The sequence below is a fragment of the Dendropsophus ebraccatus genome, chromosome 1, assembly GCF_027789765.1.
Source record: "Dendropsophus ebraccatus isolate aDenEbr1 chromosome 1, aDenEbr1.pat, whole genome shotgun sequence".
In the NCBI taxonomy this organism is placed as follows: domain Eukaryota; kingdom Metazoa; phylum Chordata; class Amphibia; order Anura; family Hylidae; genus Dendropsophus; species Dendropsophus ebraccatus.
Window position 1 is genome coordinate 118,827,771 of NC_091454.1, and position 22,148 is coordinate 118,849,918.

At 43.2% G+C, this 22,148-nt stretch overlaps 1 protein-coding gene across 1 annotated transcript in view; it reads left to right on the forward strand.

The window, feature by feature from the left end:
• NAMPT (nicotinamide phosphoribosyltransferase) overlaps positions 1-22,148 on the forward strand; it is a 53,059-nt gene that overhangs the window by 25,184 nt on the left and 5,727 nt on the right. The window contains exons 2-10 of the mRNA XM_069977589.1: positions 866-1,022; positions 4,149-4,252; positions 6,641-6,769; positions 7,809-7,967; positions 10,382-10,518; positions 13,086-13,311; positions 19,724-19,843; positions 20,244-20,384; positions 20,471-20,605. Of these exons, the coding sequence (XP_069833690.1) occupies positions 866-1,022; positions 4,149-4,252; positions 6,641-6,769; positions 7,809-7,967; positions 10,382-10,518; positions 13,086-13,311; positions 19,724-19,843; positions 20,244-20,384; positions 20,471-20,605 (1,308 nt within the window). The remainder of the gene's footprint in view (positions 1-865; positions 1,023-4,148; positions 4,253-6,640; positions 6,770-7,808; positions 7,968-10,381; positions 10,519-13,085; positions 13,312-19,723; positions 19,844-20,243; positions 20,385-20,470; positions 20,606-22,148) is intronic.

Consider the following 22,148-nt stretch of genomic DNA (forward strand, 5'->3'; position numbering starts at 1 on the left):
ACAGGGAGAATATACAAACTTCTTGCAGATGTTGCCCTTGGTAGGATTTAAAGGGGTACTGCAGCGGGGGGGCTATTTTGTGATCTGGCCGCTAAGGAGGTGGCTGAGAGAAAAGACGTCCACTCGCCTCCCTGGATCCAGCGGCGGGTCCCGTATCGCGGCGCTCCGATTCCCGGTCGCTTCCTGGTGTCTGATGCGGGCTCGAGACGTGACGTCTCAAGCCCGCTCAGCCAGTGACGGAGGTGGGATCTGAGCGGACTTGAAACGGATCCCGCCTCTGTAACTGACGTCACGTCTCGAGCCCGCGTCAGACACCAGGAAGTGGCCGGGGAGCGGAGCGCCGCGATGTAGGACCCGCCGCTGGATCCGGGGAGGTGAGTGGACGTCTTTTCTTTCAGCCACCTCCTTACCGGCCAGATCACAAAATAGCCCCCCCCCCCTTTTAAACTCTGGACCCCAGCTTTGCAAGCTTTGTTAATTTAAAGTGACTGAACATATATGGAGGTTGTTTCAGCACCTTAGTCTTAAATGCCAAACTACTTTGCAGGTGGGTAGTGGTAGTGTGAGAATCCTGCTAATAATAGAGCTGGTAGCTGGGCATTTTCTATAGATGTTAATACCCACCAGTCATGCATGGCTATAACTTTGTTCCTGTATGTTTATGGTTATTACTGTACTATTGAGACAGGATTGGTGTGTGTCCTTGTAATCTACTGATCGTAGGAAAAGTCTAATAGACATCAATGTCAACTAACTGGAGTACTGAAATATGAATCCGTAGATGACAGGACATGTGAATAAAGCCTAATAGCTAGCCTTTTGTACAGCTATTTTTTATGTATTAACTTTTTCCTTTTTCTTTAAGGTTACACATTATAAACAATATCCACCAAATACAAGCAAAGTATATTCTTACTTTGAGTGTCGAGAAAAAAAGACAGAAAACTCCAAGTTTAGGAAGGTGAAATATGAAGAAACAGTCTTTTATGGTTTGCAGTACATTCTAAAGAAGTACTTAAAAGGTATGGACGCTTAATCTAGCATTGAACATGTAATTTAGCTAAATATCTTTTGAACTACTGCCTGGTCTTTTTCTTGTTCTTGTGAGAGACAGACAGACAGATTGATTTTTGACAAATAAAATAGCATAGAATTATGGCAGAGAGGAACCACCTACCTTTTAGAAGTACTGCCAAGATTGCTTAATATAGTTGTAAAAGATTGCCTGTTCTTTAAAACAATATCGGTGAGTAAACAAGTGTTTATTTCTCCTGTAATGCCCCATTACCTAGAAGGAGGAAAGGCTTGCCACAACACTTCCTTATGGGAATAATAGCCAATACTGAAAAAAGACACATGGCATATAGCATGCAGTTGGAACAAACAGATGCACTTTATGCATCTGGAATCTAAAAGGCCTTTTAAACAGGCAAATTAATGATCTAGAGTGTTGCTAGAAACGCTTCTTTGGCTGGTCAGGCCATGTTCACATGGCGTAAGACACCGGCCGTTCTGTGACCCGGCCGGGTCACAGAACGGCCGGTGTTAGAGAAGATCATCCCGGCTGGTACTGCAGTAGCAGCCAAATGATCTTTATTTCTGATGAATTGGAATGTGGTCTCATCAGTGTGCGCCCGCATCCCAATTCGCCGCTGCACACAATGGAGAGTGCGGCTGGAGTGTGAACTTACAGGTTCTCTGTGGCCACTATTCAATGAATAGCGGCCACAGAAAACTGACATGTCAGTTTTTTTTTTTTGTAGCGCCGCTAGCAATCCTGGCCAGAGTGTGCTGGAGTGGCCGGTCTTTAAAAGTAGCCGAGAGGCATTAGTGTCAGCCATAAGTGTGAGGTGCAGCGCTCCTTTCTCTCCCTGTCCGTATTTTACGTTTCTCTCTTTTTTGAGTCTTTCCCTCTCCTGATAAGACCCACATGACCGCGATCAGCAGGAGACACCTGTGCAAACATGACTAGTACCTCCTATTTTTACCATTCTACCTGCAGGAGCAATGATGAGTGTTTTAGACCTTGTTCACACTTGTGTTGTTTGGTGGCAGCTTTCTCTGCCGGCGGTGCCTTCTGGGTTTTGGGGGGGCCCTTGGGGATTGATCCTGTGACAGTGGGGTTTCAGGGCCGGTCTATGGCCTCCCTTCCCTGCTTGCGCTCGCTTTGCCGGGTTGGCGGTCGCTGACTGACACGGTGGTGAGTTAGTGTAGGAACTCAAGTGGGCCAGGGGACCTGCACGTGGTACATTGGGCAATATGGTTTGATCAAATTATATACCAACATCCTGGCGTTGGTTTTTAAATGTAGCCGAGAGGTGCAGCGCTCCTTTCTCTCCCTGTCCGTACCTGGCCGGAGTGTATACACTCCATCCGGGATTCCCTCTAGCTACAGCACAGTGTAAGTTCAGTATTAATCACGCCCATGTTGCAAATCGGCAACAATGGCCGTGATTAATACTGAACTTACATTTTGTGAACATAACCTCATCGTGTACAATTGACAGCGATCAGCCGAGGAGCGTAATCAATGTTTACTGTATAAACAGTAGCAGTAGAGCAAATTTCCAGCAGCAACCAACTTGGACAGGAAAGAACCTTCCAAATGAGCCTGGCGCAGGTGTAGGGAAATCCAGTATATCAAACACCACCAAGTGGTGTAAGTCCCAGTTGGTTGCTGCTGGGAATTCGCTCTACTGCTACTGTCTTCACCTCCCGGTTTATCCGTGAGGCACCTGTAGCCGGCTGTGGTGTTATACCGGTGAGCATACACTTTATTCACCCCTTCTGCTTATTTTGAGCTGACCTTACTGCACTAGAAGGCGCCCCGCTTCTGTCTTTGTGTTTTTTCACTGTGTAAACAAGAGATGTGCAGCCGATAGCAAAGGAAAACTGACAGCACAGATATGCATATATTAATGCTGTCAGTTTCCAGATCACACAAGCAGTGCATGCATACCTAGTGTTCTGTTGCTGTGATTTGGCATCTGGCTCTCCTGTACCTTCAGGCTGCCTCCTCCAGAATTATTGACAGCCAGAGTAAGCGGGGTAGCCTGGAGAAACAGCAACACAGAAGGTATTTATGCACTGCACTGTGTGATAACATTTTTTGAGTCCGCCTTCAAATTTTGTATCACACACAACTCTTACTGTGTAAACAGAAGATGTGTAGCCGATCGCAAAGGGAAACTGACAGCACAAATATATGCATATCTGTGCTGTCACTTTCCATGTCCGCATAAACGATACAATTGTGCCATGTTAAGGCACTGCAAATGAGTGTCGATCACACTGATTGGCACTTGTTTGCGCCCTTGCACTGCACCATGTAAAAGAACTATAATTCTTCAAAGCAGTCACCCATTGCTGCATTGTGCCTTTTCATTGAATTGTTTAGCTGGAGTGCTTTGTTAGTTTATGGTGAACAAGTGGATCATATTGATTCCCTTATGTTTTTAATTTCCTTGGTACAGCTGCTGTAGTTCATCCACAAGAATATACATTATAAGGCTATGTTCACATTTTGTAAGACACCAGCCGTTCCGTGACCCGGCCGGTGTCAAATAAGATCATCCGGGCCGGTACTGCAGTACAGGCTGGATGATCTTTAGCACCGCTGAATTCTGATGCAGGTGCATCCATGCGCACCCGCTTCTGAATTCCCCATTGCACACAATGGAGCATGCGGCCGGAGCCACGCTCTCCATTGTGTGCACTGACAGGGTTTTCTGCGCCCGCTATTAAATAAAAAGCCGCAGAAAAATGACATTTCAGTTTTCTACGGCTCCGCTAGGGATCCCAGACGGAGTGTATACTCGCCCGGGATTCCCTCAGCCTTCAGCAACAACGGCCGTTGGAACTTACGTTGAGGGAACATAGCCTAAGGCTGGGTTCACACACAGTATTTTTGTGAACATAGCCTAAACATGTGTGTGAACATAGCCTAAAACTGGCAAGCTTTTGTCTTACAGGTTCAAAATTCCTAGATGCGAACGTGGATTTTTGTGTCTTTTTGTATGAGAATAATAGAATAACCAAAATGAATCCCTGTTGATTACCTGTAAGCAAATGAAAAGTGTACCTGAACTTGGGACAAGTAAGCTATTTATGATCACTTTTTAACAGATATCTATTCTTCTCTGTAAAAGGAAAAGTGGTGACCAAAGAAAAAATTCAGGAAGCCAAAGAGGTATATAGAGAGCACTTCCAGGATGACGTCTTTAATGAGCCTGGATGGAATTACATCCTTGAGGTAAGGCATGGTTATAGTCATGCAAGTTTTTATGAACAGATCAGATGTAAGCTGCACAGGAGTGCCTTATTACAAGACTTTAATTCAGTTACCATAATTGAGTTATACTGTAAAATTACCCATCCATACACTATACCAAAGTCAGCCGACTGCCAGCGCCAGGTCAAGCCAATAGTATAAGATGCATGGGGGCGCCCAGACTCTCCAGCAACAGATAAGGGTCAGGCATAATGGAATTTCACAGCCCGACCCTTTTGTTCTTGGAGGGATAAATGGGGGCCAACAGTTATTGAAGGTGTAAGGGCACATTATAGGGAAACTGACAGCACAAATTTGCATATATCTGTGCTGCCAGTTTCTAGACTCACAAAAGCATTGTATACATACCTTTTGGTGATCCTCTGTGATCCGGCATCCTCATGTAAAAGGCATCTTTATTTGGGGCTGACAGTGTCACAGAGGTTTCCCTTTAAGGGTGAAGTCCAAGAGTAGCAGCCAGAAACTGCACCAACATGCAGTTTCATTAAATATGTTGTGTTTTCAGAATGACTGACTGATTGTTACAAATAAGACTGCTGAAAGACATTGACAATCAAATTTAAAATCTGAGCAGCTTTGACACATTTCATGGGACTTCTGAAGCTGCTGTTTCACCTTTTAAGCAATGTTCACACATGTTTTGAGCCTTATCCCGAGCCTCAAAAACTGTCCATTTGTACTGGCATTAGATGTGTTTTCGGATATATAATTTAAATTTTTTGGGCTAGAGTATACAGTTATAGCCCAAAAAATGGCTATTTGCAAAGATGACATTTTTTGGGGAAATGTAATAACTTTAAGAACCAAAAAGCACCAACTTCTTTAGAAGCTTTGCCATGCTTAACTGTATTGGAATGGTGCATACTTTTTAACAAGTGAATAGTGAAGAGTGAATAGAAAAACTCTTGGACCGCTACGTAGTTCATGTCATCTTTTTTGAATTTTCATGTTTTATTTTCATTTCATGATGTTCATGTAATGGATTACAAACTCTAATCCAGCTCTTTCCTGGTGCTAGGTTATGGGGTCCTTCTCTTACTCATGCGCATGACTGGACCTTGGAACATAGTGTGCATGTTGGCATGGTTGTTTTAAGCCCCTATTCCACGGGTCGTTTAAAGGAGCAATATCGTTCGTATTCGGCTGATATCGGCCGCTACGAACGATATTCGTCCCGTGGAATAGAGTGCAACGATCAGCCGACATCGTTCATGTCGGCTGATCGTTGCAGTCGCTTGTTTTTCAACATGTTGAAAAACAAGCGACTGATATAGCAGCGATCTGCTGCCGTCGCTCCGTTGAATAGGAGCATCGGCAGCAGACTCTGCTATATCCTATGGGCTGCCCGGACGATCAGCGATCCCCCGGGCCGGGGGCCCCCCCCCCCCCCCCCCCGCAGCTCCCTGCCGCCCCTCCCGCACTCAGCCGCTCGCTGCAGCCGCGTTGAATAGTGGCGTCACAAGCGGGGAACGAGGAGCAAACGAGCGCCTCCAAACGACTCGTGGAATAGGGGCATCAGAAGCAACACCAAAAAAGCGCTCCAGTAGCCACATCTTTATTTGAGACCCCAGTCTGGCTATGCAGTGTTAACCAAAAACACTCCAATGTTAAAAATAGCCTTAAAAAGAAGCTAATCAAGCTGTTTTTGAAACAGATTTTTAAGTAGTTTTTTTTACACATGGAGGAATTTATCAAAATTATTCTAAATGGAAGATGGTCTATATCATGCCTTTTGCCTTTAGAACACTTTTCTTTCCTGCGCCAATTTTATCAAAATGGCACAGGCTCCGTCGTAAATTGGAATCGAACGAGTAGCTGCGCCATTTCATCCATTAAAATGGCGCCATTTGTAAGAGTGGTCTAGACTGGAGTGGCTTTGCGTCTTTTTGTACCCATTTAAAAAAAAGTTGTATTTGTTAAATTAGCAGGTGCACTGAATATTTACCAAAAGACCTATTCTGAGAACAGACTTAAGTGGTGTAAACTTAAAAAAAAATAAATCACAATTTTATGCACAATAAAGCAATTGCACACAAATTTACGACTTGTGTCTTTACATTAATAATTAATGATAAATTCCCCCATGGTTTTTGTAAGTGTAAAAATTCCGTAATACATGTGTTATAGGGAACATAAACCTTTATTACATACGCTAGTGATCTGTGTTAATAAACTGCCATTTAAAACCTGGCACCCAGTGCTATCTGTAGGATTGGAATTTTTCAACTAGAGCAAGAACACAATGTGAGAGGATGATGAATACTGTGGTGTTGTGTGTGTGTTCTGGTATATTTCTGTGTTTGTGTCATTTGATACACCCTATTAAACTTTTTCTTTATTTCTTTATAGAAATATGATGGCCATCTGCCAATCGAAGTTAAAGCTGTGCCTGAAGGCAGTGTAATCCCCAGAGGGAATGTACTGTTTACAGTAGAAAATACAGACCCTGAATGCTACTGGCTTACAAACTGGATAGAGGTTTGTTTTTAGTCATCTAATTCACACTTCTTTTTGTATTGAATGTTTACTTGCGGCTGTTTTTTGTATTTTACTATGTTGTAATTTAGAAATGATGAGGAATGTGATCAAGGTGTGGACTGTGCATTTGCAGCGATTAAACATTAATGAGAAATAATTCTAGTTTAAAAAGACACTTTTATCATCTTATCTTTTCTAGCTTAATCATTTACTTCCAGCAGTCTCATACTCAGGCGCCTATAGCAAATACACAGTTGATACCTAAAATAATTAAATGTCAATACATCAGTACATTGCCTATTTAGGAAGTTTTGATGATGGTTTTCTAATTTTCTATTTATAAATTAATTTATAAAATAATCCTAAAATCTTGCAGTTTTTATTTTTGTCTCTAGGCCTAAAACTAAGCTTACTGTGCCTGGCTGCAACAGTCTTTAGTGGATTTAAACTAGGTCCATTAATGCCTGTGGATGCAGCCCTGCTTCCCTTCGGGATGAGCTCTGCCTCTAGTGGGCCGACCTTATTAGAAAAGGGCTGGGTGAGTTGGGGGTAATTGTGCTAAATAGCCATGCAAAGCCTATGATTACCAAGCACAATGCCAAACCTTAGGGCCCTATTCCACGGGACGATTATCGCTCGCATAATAGTTAACGATAAACGATCCAAACGACCGCTATTGCGAAAGACCTGAAATTTTTCATCCATTTACATGGAACGATAATTGTTACTTATGATCGTTCTTGCAGTCATCTTGTCGTCGCTTTAGCGTTTGTCACTAATGCGAACGACCAAACGACATCTTATTCAATGCGAACGATTTGCGAACGAGCAACGATAAAAATAGGTCCAGGTCTTATTAAACGATTAACGATTTCTTGTTCGGTCATTAATCGTTAACTGCTATTTAAACAAATAATTATCCTTTAGATTCGAACGATTTAACGATAATCTGAACGATAATCGTCCCGTGGAATAGGGCCCTTTTTGTAACTTCAGCTCTACCAGTTCTTACACATTGTTTGATGCTTTTTTTCGGCAGACCATCCTTGTTCAAACATGGTACCCAATCACTGTTGCAACAAATTCCAGAGAACAGAAAAAGATTCTTGCCAAATATTTATTGGAAACGTCTGGTAGTTTAACAGGTCTGGAGTATAAATTACATGACTTTGGCTACAGAGGGGTTTCTTCGCAAGAGGTAAGATGCCACTTCATTTTTTATAGTTATATTTGTCCGCCAGGTTTATACTGGATATATTTTCAGGTTCAATCAGATATTATACATTTTGTATTAGAATTGTTCTGTTTTCTAGTAAGTAATGTCACTTACAAATATAGTTAGAAATTAGGCCATTCTGCCATTAGTTGGGTCACCTGGCTAATGTGGGACTGGAGCCCCTTCCCCAGTTATAAATCATGATCGCAGCGGGTATCATGACTGAATGATATGTCAGATATTAATATAAAGGCCTCTAATGCTTAAAGGGAAGCTGTCAGCTGCAATTTACATTCTGTCTGTGCTTCCAAAATGTAAAAAAAATGCTTTAATCCTATAGTATGAAGTGTCAAAGGGCTTTCCTGAGTCTTTCACAGTGCAGCAAGCTGTAACACCTCCAGCTTGTAGCTTTTCAGGAGCTCAGGAAGGCCTTATTGACTCTTTGTACTATTGAATGCAAGCATTTTTCTACATTCTGGAAGCACAGCTGGATATATGAAAGGATATATGTATCTCCTTCTAACAGCCATTTTACAGCATCAGATCTAATTCACAATCCAGATTCATTTTAAAAAGCGCATAATGAACTGATGAGACACTGTTCTTACTCTGCTAATGCCAATCTGAACACTTGGACTGATTGGCTGCAGTGGGTTTAGAATATCATCAGGAGAGCTGACAGAATGCATCATCAGGGTAAGTAAAGCAAGGAAGGGCCTGGGGTGGTCCAGTGAGATGGCGCTGTTCTAAGCAAAGCAAGTGTGCTTGTTCTTTTTTAAATTTAAGTCAGATAACATCTTATATTTAAAAAAAAAAAAAAAAACACACACAAAAAAAAAATACACGTTTGTGTAGTTGTAATTAGGGATGGTCCGAACCTGTGGAGGTTCGGGTTCGTACGCAATGATTCCTGCTGTCTTAAACCTCCGTGAAGAGGGTGGATACAGCGGGAGGACCGCCTGGAAAACCGGGATACAGCCATAGGCTGTATCCCAGTTTTCCAGGCGGTCTTCCCGCTTTATCCACCCTCTCCACGGAGGTTTAAGACAGGGGGAATCATTGCCGAGAGTGCGGGTTCGTACGAACCCAAACCTCGGCAGGTTCGGACCATCCCTAGTTATAATCCATTTGTTTTGATCTAGTATTTATACTGGCCTCTTAAATTGCAGTGGCCTTGTATTTAACATACAATGGTCTTTTTTTTGGGGGGGGGGGGGGGGGGCGGCATTGTATCTTGAAACCATACTTTACTTACTGTGAGTCACTCACTGCCGATTTACAGCATATTTGCAATTCAGTTAACAGTCATTGATGTTTTCCGCTTCTGGGGCCGTGCCGTTGTCGGCCCACCCAACCACTCCACAACCTAGATGGGACACCGGAGGAGCACCGCTGACTGGCTGGGCAGGCCCGTCACATCACTGCCTCAGAACCAGATGCACAGTGGGTTAGAGCCTTGAGATGCTGGCAGTGGCACAGGAACACCCCCTCTCTGGGCATATCTAAAAAAAAAAAACACTGCCTAGACAACCCCTTCAAGACAATAAGCAACATATGACTAGGGCTAGGCAATATGGCCCAAAAATTTTTTTTTTTTTTTTTAATTATTATTATAAGCAGTTATGCTCAATATGTGCCCCTATATAATAAAGTTAATTTGATTAATCGCCCAGCACTACTCTTGACCATTACAAATATGACCATGCAAGTATCATGCCACCTAGCTAAAACCAGTGATTGTTTACGAATTTTATATAAATTTAGGCTATGTTCACACTACGTAAATCTACGGCCATAGTTCTCGCCGCAGAACTACAGCCGTAGATTTGCGGGGTGGACCATAGCATTATTTGCTATGGGATCCCGGCCGGAGCATACACACATCGTATACGTTCCGGACAGTTCACATGCGGCGCCGCAAACAACTGACAGGTCCATTATTTGCGGACGGAATTCAATGAATTCTGCCCGCAGAAGGACCTGTCAGTTCACACAGTGAAGCGAGCGGCTCTGGCCGCTTGCTTCACTCTGTGCTATGGGAAGCTCTGATGCGGGCGGGCGTGCGCTGATGTGCCCGCATCAGAGCATCACAGAGGAAAGATCATCCGGCCTTATGGTGTATTAAAAACATTCTTTACCGAACCAGTGATTTAGTAGTGTTCCAGTGTTCATTGAGGTACGGTACTAGTATGTTGCAAGCTGGTAGTGCCTCCTTCTGCTGTCTCCTTCTGACACTTTCTCACAGAGAACTTGGCAAAGGTCCTGGTTGCATTGAAAGTAAACATTTAACTTACAAGTGTTTACAAAACCTACTATGAGTTTTTCACCTGTATGTGCAGTGGATGATATAATATGGTGTATATGTCTATGAACAAAATATTTTTCTTTATATTAAGACTGCAGGAATTGGGGCTTCTGCTCACCTTGTCAACTTTAAAGGAACAGATACCGTAGCAGGGATAGGCTTGATAAAGCGATACTATGGAACAAAAGACCCAGTTCCAGGTTTTTCTGTGCCCGCTGCGGAACACAGGTAAGTTTTATAATTCACACTTTAAAGCGAAAACATGAAACCTGAATTGTAGTATCTGGTCATATAATACACTTTGCTATATGTGGTTTAAAAATGTCTGAATAAATAAAAGGCTTCTGTAGAAGTGTGGTGTCATTCCTCACGTAAAGCTTGCTGATGCTCTTAGTGTGTTTTTCCTGCAACTGATCAGGCGTGGGACAATGTTGGTGAACAATAGGCAAAGCAAGCAAACAACTTGTCACTATAGTAACTCTGCAGATGCAAACTATCGCTTACAAATGTGTTCCAGACACGTAGCCTGAACCTATTTATTGCTGTGACAAGTTTAAAAATCTTCAAAGTGGTAATGGCAAGAGACAGTACAGCATTTCTCTACTTCTCTGTTTTTTGGCCTTTATTACACAAAAAGGGGCATGCTGTTGTGGCATAAGCTAAATGTGCATTACCATTTTTAACAGATTGCTTTAAGAAGGTAATGTTTGACTTTTTATATGAGGTTAGTCATGGTTAAGAAAAAACACTCCAGGCATGCACTGGTGTCCAGTTATTGCACAGCCCTGCTCAGAAATGCCCGCTCAGCCAAATGGTGACTGTGGTGGGGCACCTTAAATGGGTTGTTTGGGATAAATGCTTTATTAGCCAGGGATGAAGGGGGCACAACAGTAATGTATACTTACCTGTCCTGCTCTGCCGCAGCTGGCCAGGCCCCCCGTTGTTCGCCACTGTTGTTCTCCTTCGTCACTTTTAAATAGATTAGGTATTTCACTGAAATATGCAAAAATACTGGACCCTTATTAACCCCCTTCGCCAGCATACTTTCTGGGCCTTAATAACCAAGTAATTGTTTTTTCCCCGCTTTTTCATGGACCCCTCCCAAGCAGTGTAACCGTTCTAGTTTTCCATTGACATAACTATGTGAGGGCTTATTTTTTGCGAGTTGTAATTTTTATCTGCACCATTTACTTAAGACTTTTTTTTTTTTATTATTATTTACTTTGGGAGGAGGCAAATTAACAAAATGGTAAGTAATTAGTTTTTGTTTTTTTTTCACTGTGCAGGATAAATAGAAAAAAATATTCAGGTCGTTACGGACATGGTGCTCCCTAAAGGCCCTATTCCATGAGCCGACTGGAGGAGCAAATGAGCGCTATGTTTGTTTCTCGTTCCCTGCTCGCTGCCACCGCTATTCCACGCAGCAGCAGCGAGCGAGTGAGTCCGGGGGGAGCTGCGGATGGCTTTCCAGGTGATCGCTAGATTATCTGGGCAGCCCATAGCATATAGCAGCGTCTGCTGCCACCGCTCCTTTTCCACGGAGCGGCCGCAGCAGATCGCTGCTATGAGTAGTTTGTTTTTCTGCATGTTGAAAAACAAACGACTGCAACGATCAGCCGACATGAACGATGTTGGCTGATCGTTGCCTTCTATTCCACGGGACGATTATTGGCCGTAATGGCCGATATCGTCCGAATATGGCTGATAATCGTTCTGTGGAATAGGGCCTTTAAATGTGTATTTTTATTACATTTTTATGTTTTTATTTAGAAAAAGGGAAGTTAAAGAGAAAAAGTATTTATTTTGGTGGGGGATGAGAGGATTTTTTTATTTTATGTTCTACATCGAGACTTTTACAGTGATCATTAGATCACTACTATAATACTAATGCAATGTATTGAGCTGCAGACACAACTAGGTAATCAGACATCCATAACAGCCCAGGGGATCCTCCCAAGGCCCCTCAGCTGCCATGGAGATGACATCAGAGATGGCGTCATTTGGATGCCAATGTGCTCTCCACACTAGTTACGTGTCGCGGGCACAATCTGACTGTGACATGTAAAGGGTTAATCAGGAAAGGAGGTTTCTCCATTTCTAATAGATACAGCGAAGGCCTGGCCTGACAGTAACAGATACATGTAGGACCATATTTAATTCTTTGTATTGTATGTTCATGCAATTAAAGGGATCCTGTACTCACAATCTGCCCCCCCCCCCCAAACCATTTGTACTGTCGGATTGCTGCTTTTAATCCAAGATCCGTCCTGGGGCCAGTTATTGTCCTAAAAAAACTACTTTTGAACTTGCAGCCCTATGTCAAATTGGCATGGCATAGAGGGTCTGTGCCCTAGGCTTGCATCGCCTCCCCGTAACTCCTCCCCACCCTCTTCACCATTAGGAATACCCCTGGAAGGATTTTTCCTAATCACTACTTGTCTAAACACTGCACAGCTGCCTTAACGATCCAGCAAATGTGCCGTGTTCAGACAAGTGAAGAATAGGAGAAATGCTGCCTGGGACATTCCTAATGGTGGTAAGGGCCGGAGAGGCGGTGCAAGCCTAGGTCAAAGAGACTGTAGGCCACGCCAATTTGTCCTAAAAAATAACTATCAATAACTATATCGCCTGCCAAACGGACCCCAGGACAGACCTTGAATTCAAAACGGCTATGTAATGGTTCAAGTGGTTTCGGTGACAAATTGTGGGTACAGAGTTGCTTTACACCTACATTTATTATGTGGGTGGCTTCACTTCCTGCAGTAGGTAACACTTGTTGCATTTATATGTTACAGTACAATCACTGCCTGGGGAAAAGACCATGAGAAAGATGCTTTTAAACACATTGTGACCCAGTTCTCTTCAGTACCGGTCTCTGTGGTCAGTGATAGTTACGATATTTACAATGCCTGTGAGAAGATCTGGGGAGAAGATTTAAGGAGTTTAATAGAATCAAGAAGTGCAGATGCTCCTTTGATAATTCGACCAGACTCTGGAAATCCTCTTGATACAGTTTTAAAGGTAACAGAAAATGTATTTCCTATTTTTTTTATTTTTTTATTCTGTAAGACGCACCCATAGTTTAGACAACTGAAAAGAGTAAAAAATGTTATACTTCCCTGGAGGTCTAAGGCAGCAGAGGGAATTCATGTCATTATGGGTTCATTAGACGGGCTGACGGCAGCCCAATCAATAATGTAAATGAGCGCCGATCTGCCCTTGTTTAGCAAGGGCTGTCACCTCTGCGGTCATCCAGGCCAGTGTTTGGCTGAGTGGTCTTTTAGCTCAGAGAAGCTGCAATCGTTTCTTCGGCCGATCATTGTCTCTATTACACAGAGTGATTGTTGCTCCGTGTCATAGGGCCCCATCTTTTGAGACTTCCTCCCCCACTGACCACTAGATTGAGCAGTGAAAAGTGCACAGCTAAGCATTTTCTCTCCCCACCAGTTCCTTGCTACAGAATACAAGGTCCATACACTTCCTATAGAATTAGGGCCCTATTACATGGAGCAATCTCCCTTAACCCCTTAAGGACAGAGCCTGAAATGGCCTTAATGACAGAGACAAATTTTATGAATATGACCTGTGTCACTTTATTCATTAATAACTTCGGGATGCTTTTACCTATCCGGCTGATTCTGAGATTGTTTTCTCGTGACATATTGTACTTTACATTTCTGGTAAATTGGAGTCGATACTCATAACGAATCTTTATGAAAAAAACCCAAATAATGTGAAAAACTGCATTTTTCCAAATTTGAAACCTTTTTGCGTATACAGAAAGTGGATATACCACATAAATTATATATTAAATAGCATTAGCAACATGTCTACTTTATGTTGGCGGCATTTATTTAACGATCTTTCATTTTTTTTAGACAATAGGAAGCTTAAAACATTAGCAGCAAATTTCAAAATTTTCAGTAAAATTTCAAAATCAGATATTTTTAGGGACCTGTTCAGGTTTAAAGTGTATTTGAGGGGCCTGTATGTTAGAAAGCCCCACAAAGCACCCCATTTCAGAAACTGCACCCCCCACACTCTGCAAAAGCATATCCAGAAAGTGTTTTAACCCTTTAGGGGAGTCACAGAAATAAAAGCCACAGAAATAAAAGCTAAGTGTGTAAGAAATTTGTGCAGAGATTTTATTGTAATCCAATATTTTTCATAATTATAAACCTATTACCAGAGAAATGCACCCCAATATTGATTGCCCCGTTTCTGCAGTTTATAGAAATACCCCATATGTGGCCCTATTGCGCTATTTGACGCAACCACAAGCCTCAGATACAAAGGAGCGCCTAGTGAATTTCAACGCCTCCGTTATATATGGTCATTTCTGACTGTACCACTTCAGGTTGGCAGAGGCTCTGGGGTGCCAAAACCTAAAAAACACCCCTAAAGGGACACCATTTAGAAAACTACACCCCTCAAGGAATGTAACAAGGGGTGCGGTGAGCATTTGGACCCCACAGGTGCTTCACAGATTTTCCGAACAATATGGCGTGAAAAAAGAAAAATTTATTTTTTACACTAAAACGTTGTTCTAGCCTTCAATTTTTCATTTTCTTAAAGGGATAAGAGGAAAAAAAAGACACAATGTGTAGCGCAGTTTCTCCCGAGTACGGAAATACCCCACATGTGGACATAAAGTGCCAAGCGGGCGCAGGACGAGCCTCCAAAGGGAAGGAGCGCCAATTGGCTTTTGGAAGCTGGATTTCACTGGAATGGATTTCAAGGGCCATGTCGCATTTACAGAACCCTCGTGCTGCCAAGACACTGGAAACCCCCCACAAGTGACCCCATTCTGGAAACTACACCCCTCAAGGAATCTAACAAGGGGTGCAGTGAGCATATGGACCCCACTGGTGACTGGCACAAATGTGGAACAATGTGACGTAAAAGTAAAAAATTTCATTTTTTCACTTTCATGGCACAAATGTGCCCGTCATCAAGGGGTCCATATCCTCACTGCACCCCTTGTTAGATTCCCTGAGGGCTGCAGTTTCCAGAATGGGGTCACTTGTGGGGGGTTTCCAGTGTTTTGGCAGCACGAGGGCTCTGTAAATGCGACATGGCGTTCATCATCCATTCTAGCCAAATCCAACCTCCAAAATCCAAATGGCGCTCCTTCCCTTTGGAGGCTTGCCCTGCGCCCACATGGCGCTTTATGTCCACATGTGGGGTATTTTCGGACTCGGGGGAAATTGCTCTACACATTTTGTGTTTTTTTCCCCTCTTTTAACCCCTTGTGAAAATGATAAATTCAAGGCTAAACCAACATTATAGTGTAAAAAATGTAATATTTCATTTTCACGCCACATTGTTCCACATTTGTGCCCGTCACCAGTGGGGTCCATATGCTCACTACACCCCTTGTTACATTTCTTGAGGGGTGTAGTTTCCATATTGGGGTCACTTGTGGGGGGTTTCAACTGTCTTGGCAACACAGAGGCCTTTTGAATGCAACATGGCCCCTCGAAATCCATTCCATCCAAATCCAGCCTTCAAAAACCAAATGGCGCTCCTTCCATTCGGAGGCTTACCCTGCGCCCGCACGGCGCTTTATGTCCACATGTGGGGTATTTCCGTGCTCAGGGGAAATTGCTCTACACATTTAGTGTTTTTTTTTTTATCTTTTAGCCCCTTGTGAAAATGAAAAAATCATGACAAGATTAATGATTTAGAGTAAAAAATTTTACAAAAATTACACTAAATGTTGGTCTAGCCTTGATTTTTTCCATTTCCACAAGGGGTTAAAAAGAAAATGAACACAAAACGTGTAGGGTAGTTTCCCCTGAGTACGAAAATACCCCACATGTGGGCATAATTTGCCATATGGGCACAGGGCAAGCCACCAAAGGGACAGAGCGCCATTTAGAGGCTGGAATGGAGGATGGAGGCCATGTCGCAATTACAAAGCTCCTGTGCTGCCAGGTCAGTAGAAACCCCTGACAAGTGACCCCATTCTGGAAACTACACCCCATAAGGAATCTAACAAGGGGTGCAGTGAGCATATGGACCCCACTGGTGACGGGCACTTACGTAGAACATGTGCCTAGAAAATAAAAAATACCATTTTTTTCATTTTCACGTCCCAAATGTGGCCGTCACCAGGGGGCCATATCCCCGCTGCCCCCCTTGTTAGATTCCTTATGGGGTGTAGTTTCCAGAATGGGGTCACTTGTGGGGGGTTTCTACTGTCCTGGCCGCACAGAGGCTTTGTAATTGCATCATGGCATCCTCTAATGGGAATGGCAGCCATACCTACTTAGCTGGGGAAAAGGGACAATTCTAATTTATTTGGGGGTATTAGGCCAATTATTAGTTTATAAGGTTGGAAATGACAGGTGTCCATCAAACTCAACCTGTGTTGATCCAGAGAAAGGCAAAAACCCCTCGTGAGGCAGACGACAGTAGCCTCATCACAGGGGAAAATTCCTTCCCGACTCCATATTGGCGATCAGAATAATCCCTGGACCAACGTGACCCCTGAAATAGGAACAAAAGGGACAAAATTTAGATAATGTAGAACCCCAGTGACGTGTAGTGCGCCTTGAAGCGATCCTGTATGCAGAGGCCGGGGGGATCAGGACAGGTGTCACACTGGAAAATGGTGTCCTTTCTGATCCCCCTGTTACCCCACACTTTGCACTTCTTCTGGGGTCTCCCTTTCTCCAGTGTGGGGGACGTCACCTGGAAAATGTTCTCCTGGTGCGATACGGGGTCCTTCATATCCAGAAGCGCTGGGTCCGATCCATGGCTGCTAAATATTAGGGCTCTATTACTACTTCTGATATTTTCGTATCGTGCCGCAAGCTACAGTAGCTCGGGCAGCGAGGGACCAGAAGAGGGGGGTGCTGGTATAAAAGTTATCCCCGTACAGGTGGTAACCTTTATCCAGCAGTGGGAAGATCAGTTCCCGGACGATCTTCCCACTTGTTCTGAGGATGGGGGGGGGCATCTGGGGGCTGGATTCGGGTGTCTCTTCCTACATACACTCTAAGGGTACATGCACACTGCGGAATCGCGACAGATAACCCTTCGTGCATTCCGCAGTTGGCACCCGCCGGCGGAGTGATGCAGGCGCACGTCTCCACACGTGTCATAGACTCCATTCTATGCACGGGCGGATTCCGCTCTCCGTCCAACGTGTTCATTCTTTGGATGGACGACGGAATCCGCCCGTGCATAGAATGGAGTCTATGACACGGGTAGAGACATGCGTCCCCATCAGTCCGCCGGCGGGTGCCAGCTGCGGAATGCACGAAGGGTTATCCTTCGCCATTCCGCAGTGTGCACATACCCTAAATCTGTAAGAGTATCCAGAGGTACTCTCACAGAGTTTGGAGAATTTCACACCATACCGTCATCTCTTATTGGGACGGTACTGGCAGAAAAGACGTGTCTGGGGGGCAGCGTATGCTACTCTACCCCCAGACACGTCACTGGATGATGAGGATGAGGATGAATGGAGGAAAGAAGGATCCCCCCCATTCATCCTCACTGGCTGTTTCGGTGACGGAGGCAATAATAACGTATGCGTCCGACGCCGAAAACACCCTGGGGGCCATCTTTATACGGGGATTGGTATATGGGGTATGTAGTGGTGTAGTGTCAAACTTTATTCAATGTAGTGTGGTGTAATGTTTTTTTACGTGTTTTTTATTACAGTAAGTATAAAAAAAAAAAACCTACGGCAACAAAGGCGTTGCTGATAAGTGCCGCACTTATGTGCGGCACTTATCAGCAGACCGTGGCAGTAGAATATAGAAAAAAAAACACCCTACGCCAGAAAGGAGGAGTTGCTGATTAGCAGCGCACTTTCGTGCGATGCTGATCAACACTCAGCGACGATAGGGTGCGGAAAATAGAAAAAAAATTTAAAAAAAAAAAAAAAAAAAAAACTTTTTTACATTCTGAACGTCCCTGTAGCTGCTGATATGTGTAATACACTTATCAGCCGCTAGAGGGCAGCAGAGCGCATAATACGGAAAAAGCCAACGCTGGAGCCGAAAATAGCCGAGAGAAGCCGAACGTGACGTCACGGAGGAAGCCGAAGACCCGAACGAACACGAGGACGCCGCTAACCCGGAAGATGCCGATCAGGAGCCCGGGACAGGTGAGTAATGTACAAATACCTGCTCTGGAGCCCTCGGCTACCTAGCTGAGGGGTCCAGGGCAGGTATTTACTATTTTATGGGACTCTGCCGGCCGTTCACGGCGATCGGGCCGGTGGCACGGCGATCACCATTACTTTTTACAGTAATGGCGGTCGGTGCTGTCCTCGAACAGCACCGACCGCCATTTTTTCCGGGTCACCGATGACCCGGAAAGGTTCCGATCGCCGCTATTGGCTGATCTGAATTGATCAGCCTATAGCGGCGATCGTAAGCACGGGGGGTGTTAATCACCCCCCGTGCCGACGAGCAGAGATGGCCTGCTATACATTATAGCAGGCCATCTTCCCCCGACCGCTGTGTGTGAACACACAGCGATCGGGGAAACATCGGGCGTACCTATACGCCCGTTTGCGTTAAAGCCCACCCTGCGGGGGCGTATAGGTACGCCCGATGTCGTTAAGGGGTTAAAAGAGACAGCGATCAGCCAATGAGCTGATCATTGTTTTTCAGCATGTCAAAAAAAAAAATCATCTGCCTCCACCCGCACATCTCTGCATGTGATAGGTTATGCACGGTCATTGGCTGATTAAAGCAAGGGCTATTATCAAGCCTTGTGATAGGCTTGGTCTGCTAAATCAGCTTTTGCTTACCCCATGCGTCGAGCCATCTAATACTGCCTTAAAGTGAACGTACCACTACAATCAATACATACAACACACGGCTCTTGCATCAACATGCACATGCACTCATTTACATGCACACAAACACGTGCATTTTAATGCAGAAAAGTACCTACCTTGCCAGTAACTAGTACAAGAAAAGGAGGGCATTTGTTCAGGCTTACCCAGAATGGGAAATTAACATTCTAGAGTACCTTCCTTGTTGTCAGTCATTTGATTGATCACATGTTTCTGACAATATAAAAGGTTGTGCTGTGACGTTCATCTCCCATTCTAGGTAAGCATGTAGATGGGACCTTTACTTGCCATGAGAAGCTGGATGTGCACAGCACATGCAGCTTTCCTCTCTTGCCCAGCACTGATAACACAGATCAACTGTGTAGCTGCACATTTCTCTCAGTGATCAGGCATAGGGCTAAATAAGCTCTGTTCCCAATCACTAGGGAAGTAGTCAGGGCAGTTTGTCACTGTCACCTGGCTCTGACTGGCAGACTTTAAGATGCAGGCACTATTTGGCAAGGTGTTTTCTTGCTAGAAAGTGCATCTTACAGTTTAAAAAATTTAGATGTTTGTTACATACATTATACATGTGTGGATGCCTTTACAATGCTGATTCTTTTTTATTTGCAGGTACTAGAGATATTGGGGAAAAAATTTCCTGTGCAAGAAAATGAAAGAGGTTACAAAGTTTTGCCACCTTATCTTCGTGTAATACAAGGGGATGGTGTGGACATAAACACGCTGCAAGAGGTGAGGGCTGTGTTTTTATAAATCTTCGACCTATGAGAATAGAGTTTGGTGTATGTGTGTGTTTGTTTTTTTAAAGCCAGCTGTAATGCTAAAGTATGCTATCTGGGTTGGCCTAGTAATAGCATAAATTGTTTGGTCCCCAAGTGCTGCTTGTAAAAAAAAAATAGTATGAGCAGAAATGTGAATATGCAAATTCCATGTTAATATAAACATGATGTTTATCCCAGTACTAAAAGTATAAGGGAAGAAAGTGCATTGAAATTTGTAGAAGTGGGAATATTGTTGCTCAGTCAGGAGGTCATATTTATTGATGTTTATATTGTATAGGTGCCTTGTCGTTATTTAACTACTTGTCTGATGTTCTGGCTATTTTATTGAAAAAAAAGCATGTTATTTTCAGATTGTAGAAGGAATGAAGAAGCATAAGTGGAGCATTGAGAATATCGCTTTTGGATCTGGAGGGGCTCTCTTACAGAAACTTACCCGAGACCTATTAAACTGCTCATTCAAATGCAGCTATGTGGTGACCAATGGCCTTGGGGTATGCAGACATATTTACCATATTACACTTAATTAGCCGGTTCCATAGGAGTCTATAGTAAGTTTGCATTATATATTTCCCTGCAGGTAAATGTGTTTAAAGATCCTGTAGCTGATCCAAACAAAAGATCAAAGAAAGGGCGACTGTCTCTTCACAGAACTCCCACAAATGAGTTTGTGACTCTTGAAGAAGGCAAGGGTGATCTGGAGGAATATGGACCAGTAAGTAAAGCAGTTAGTCCTTGAGACTATCATTTAAAAAAAAAATTCTGACATGTCATAGCAACATTTCAGAGGTTTGTATCCATTGGGGTCCAGGTGCTGAGAACCCCAACGATTGTTAGAATGAAGGGGCAGATGCACTGAGCAGCATATACTCTTACTCTTCATCTCCGTTTCACCGCTAAAGTAGCCGTGGATGGAATTATAATGGAGCTTATGGTACCTATGGAACAGCGATTACTGGAAGTTCTATAGGGCTCCATTATAATCCTGTCAACTGCTACTTTAGCATTAAGACTGAGATGAAGAGGCAGAGCATGCGCTGTTGAGCGCGTCTGCCTCTTCTTTCTAACGATTGGCGGGGGTCTCAGTATTCGGACCCCCACTGATACAAACTTATTAAAGAAGCTCTTTATCTTAGGCTGTATTCCCACGTTCCATGTTCCTCACGGAACACGGACAAGGAATGCCTGTAACAGAGTCTTCCCCGCCCGGATGCCTTAATTTAATGACAGCATCGCGCACCGCTCATTCATTACAGCGCGGCGCATATTAGTACAGTTCCCCCGCTCTCAGCATCTTATCTCAGATGCACTCCGGGCGGGGAAGAAGTTACAGGCATTCCTCGTCCATGTTCCATGAGGAACACGGAACTTGGGAATACAGCGTTAATGTATTCTTTCCAAAATATGTTCGTGACAGAGTGGTTTGATCCCTATTTAGCCACATTTTTCTGGTTTTCTGCACCTGTCTCAATTTGCTTTGACATCATAGTTACTAGGCAGCATGACAACACTATGTAAATAGCCACATAAATAATGTAACCTTTGCAACTAACAACTCAGCCATTCATCTTATAGATAAATCAGTAGAAAAAGAGTCTTGCTGGCAGTCAGCTTCTTGGCAAATGTTGTCAGATGCATTTTCCCCAAATAATTTAGGTGGAGAAAATCTGACTAACCATTATACCATTACTAAGGTATTGCCAATATTACATTACTGGCTTAGTGTGTTTCATATCCATACCTAAAACTATTACATTTTTGAAATTCTACAATTTATGATGTCTTATCCGTTTATGACCTCTTATTTATGTAAATTATAACAGACCGTAATCAAAGAGCAAAAAAAAAAATATGTAAAACTCCAAACAAAAGAAACAAAATTGTTATTGCAGATAAAATGTCACCAAGAGAAACTACAGTTCACGATGGGAAAAAAAAAATCCCCCCTGGGAATTTTTGTGCCTACCTGTCTGTGCCTTTAGCAAGGCTGGATAGATCCCTTATTGGCACTTTAGTAGTACAGTATATGTATGTATGTATGTATGTGTGTATATATATATATATATATATATATATATATATATATATATATATATATATATATATATATATATATATATATATATATATATATTTATATGCAAATGGAAGACACTCCATTTTCCCTTACAAAATCATTATTTATATAAAACATTAAACAAATGTTCATAAGGACCTTAACTATAAAATTATCTCATAATTTATCCCAGAACTATTCC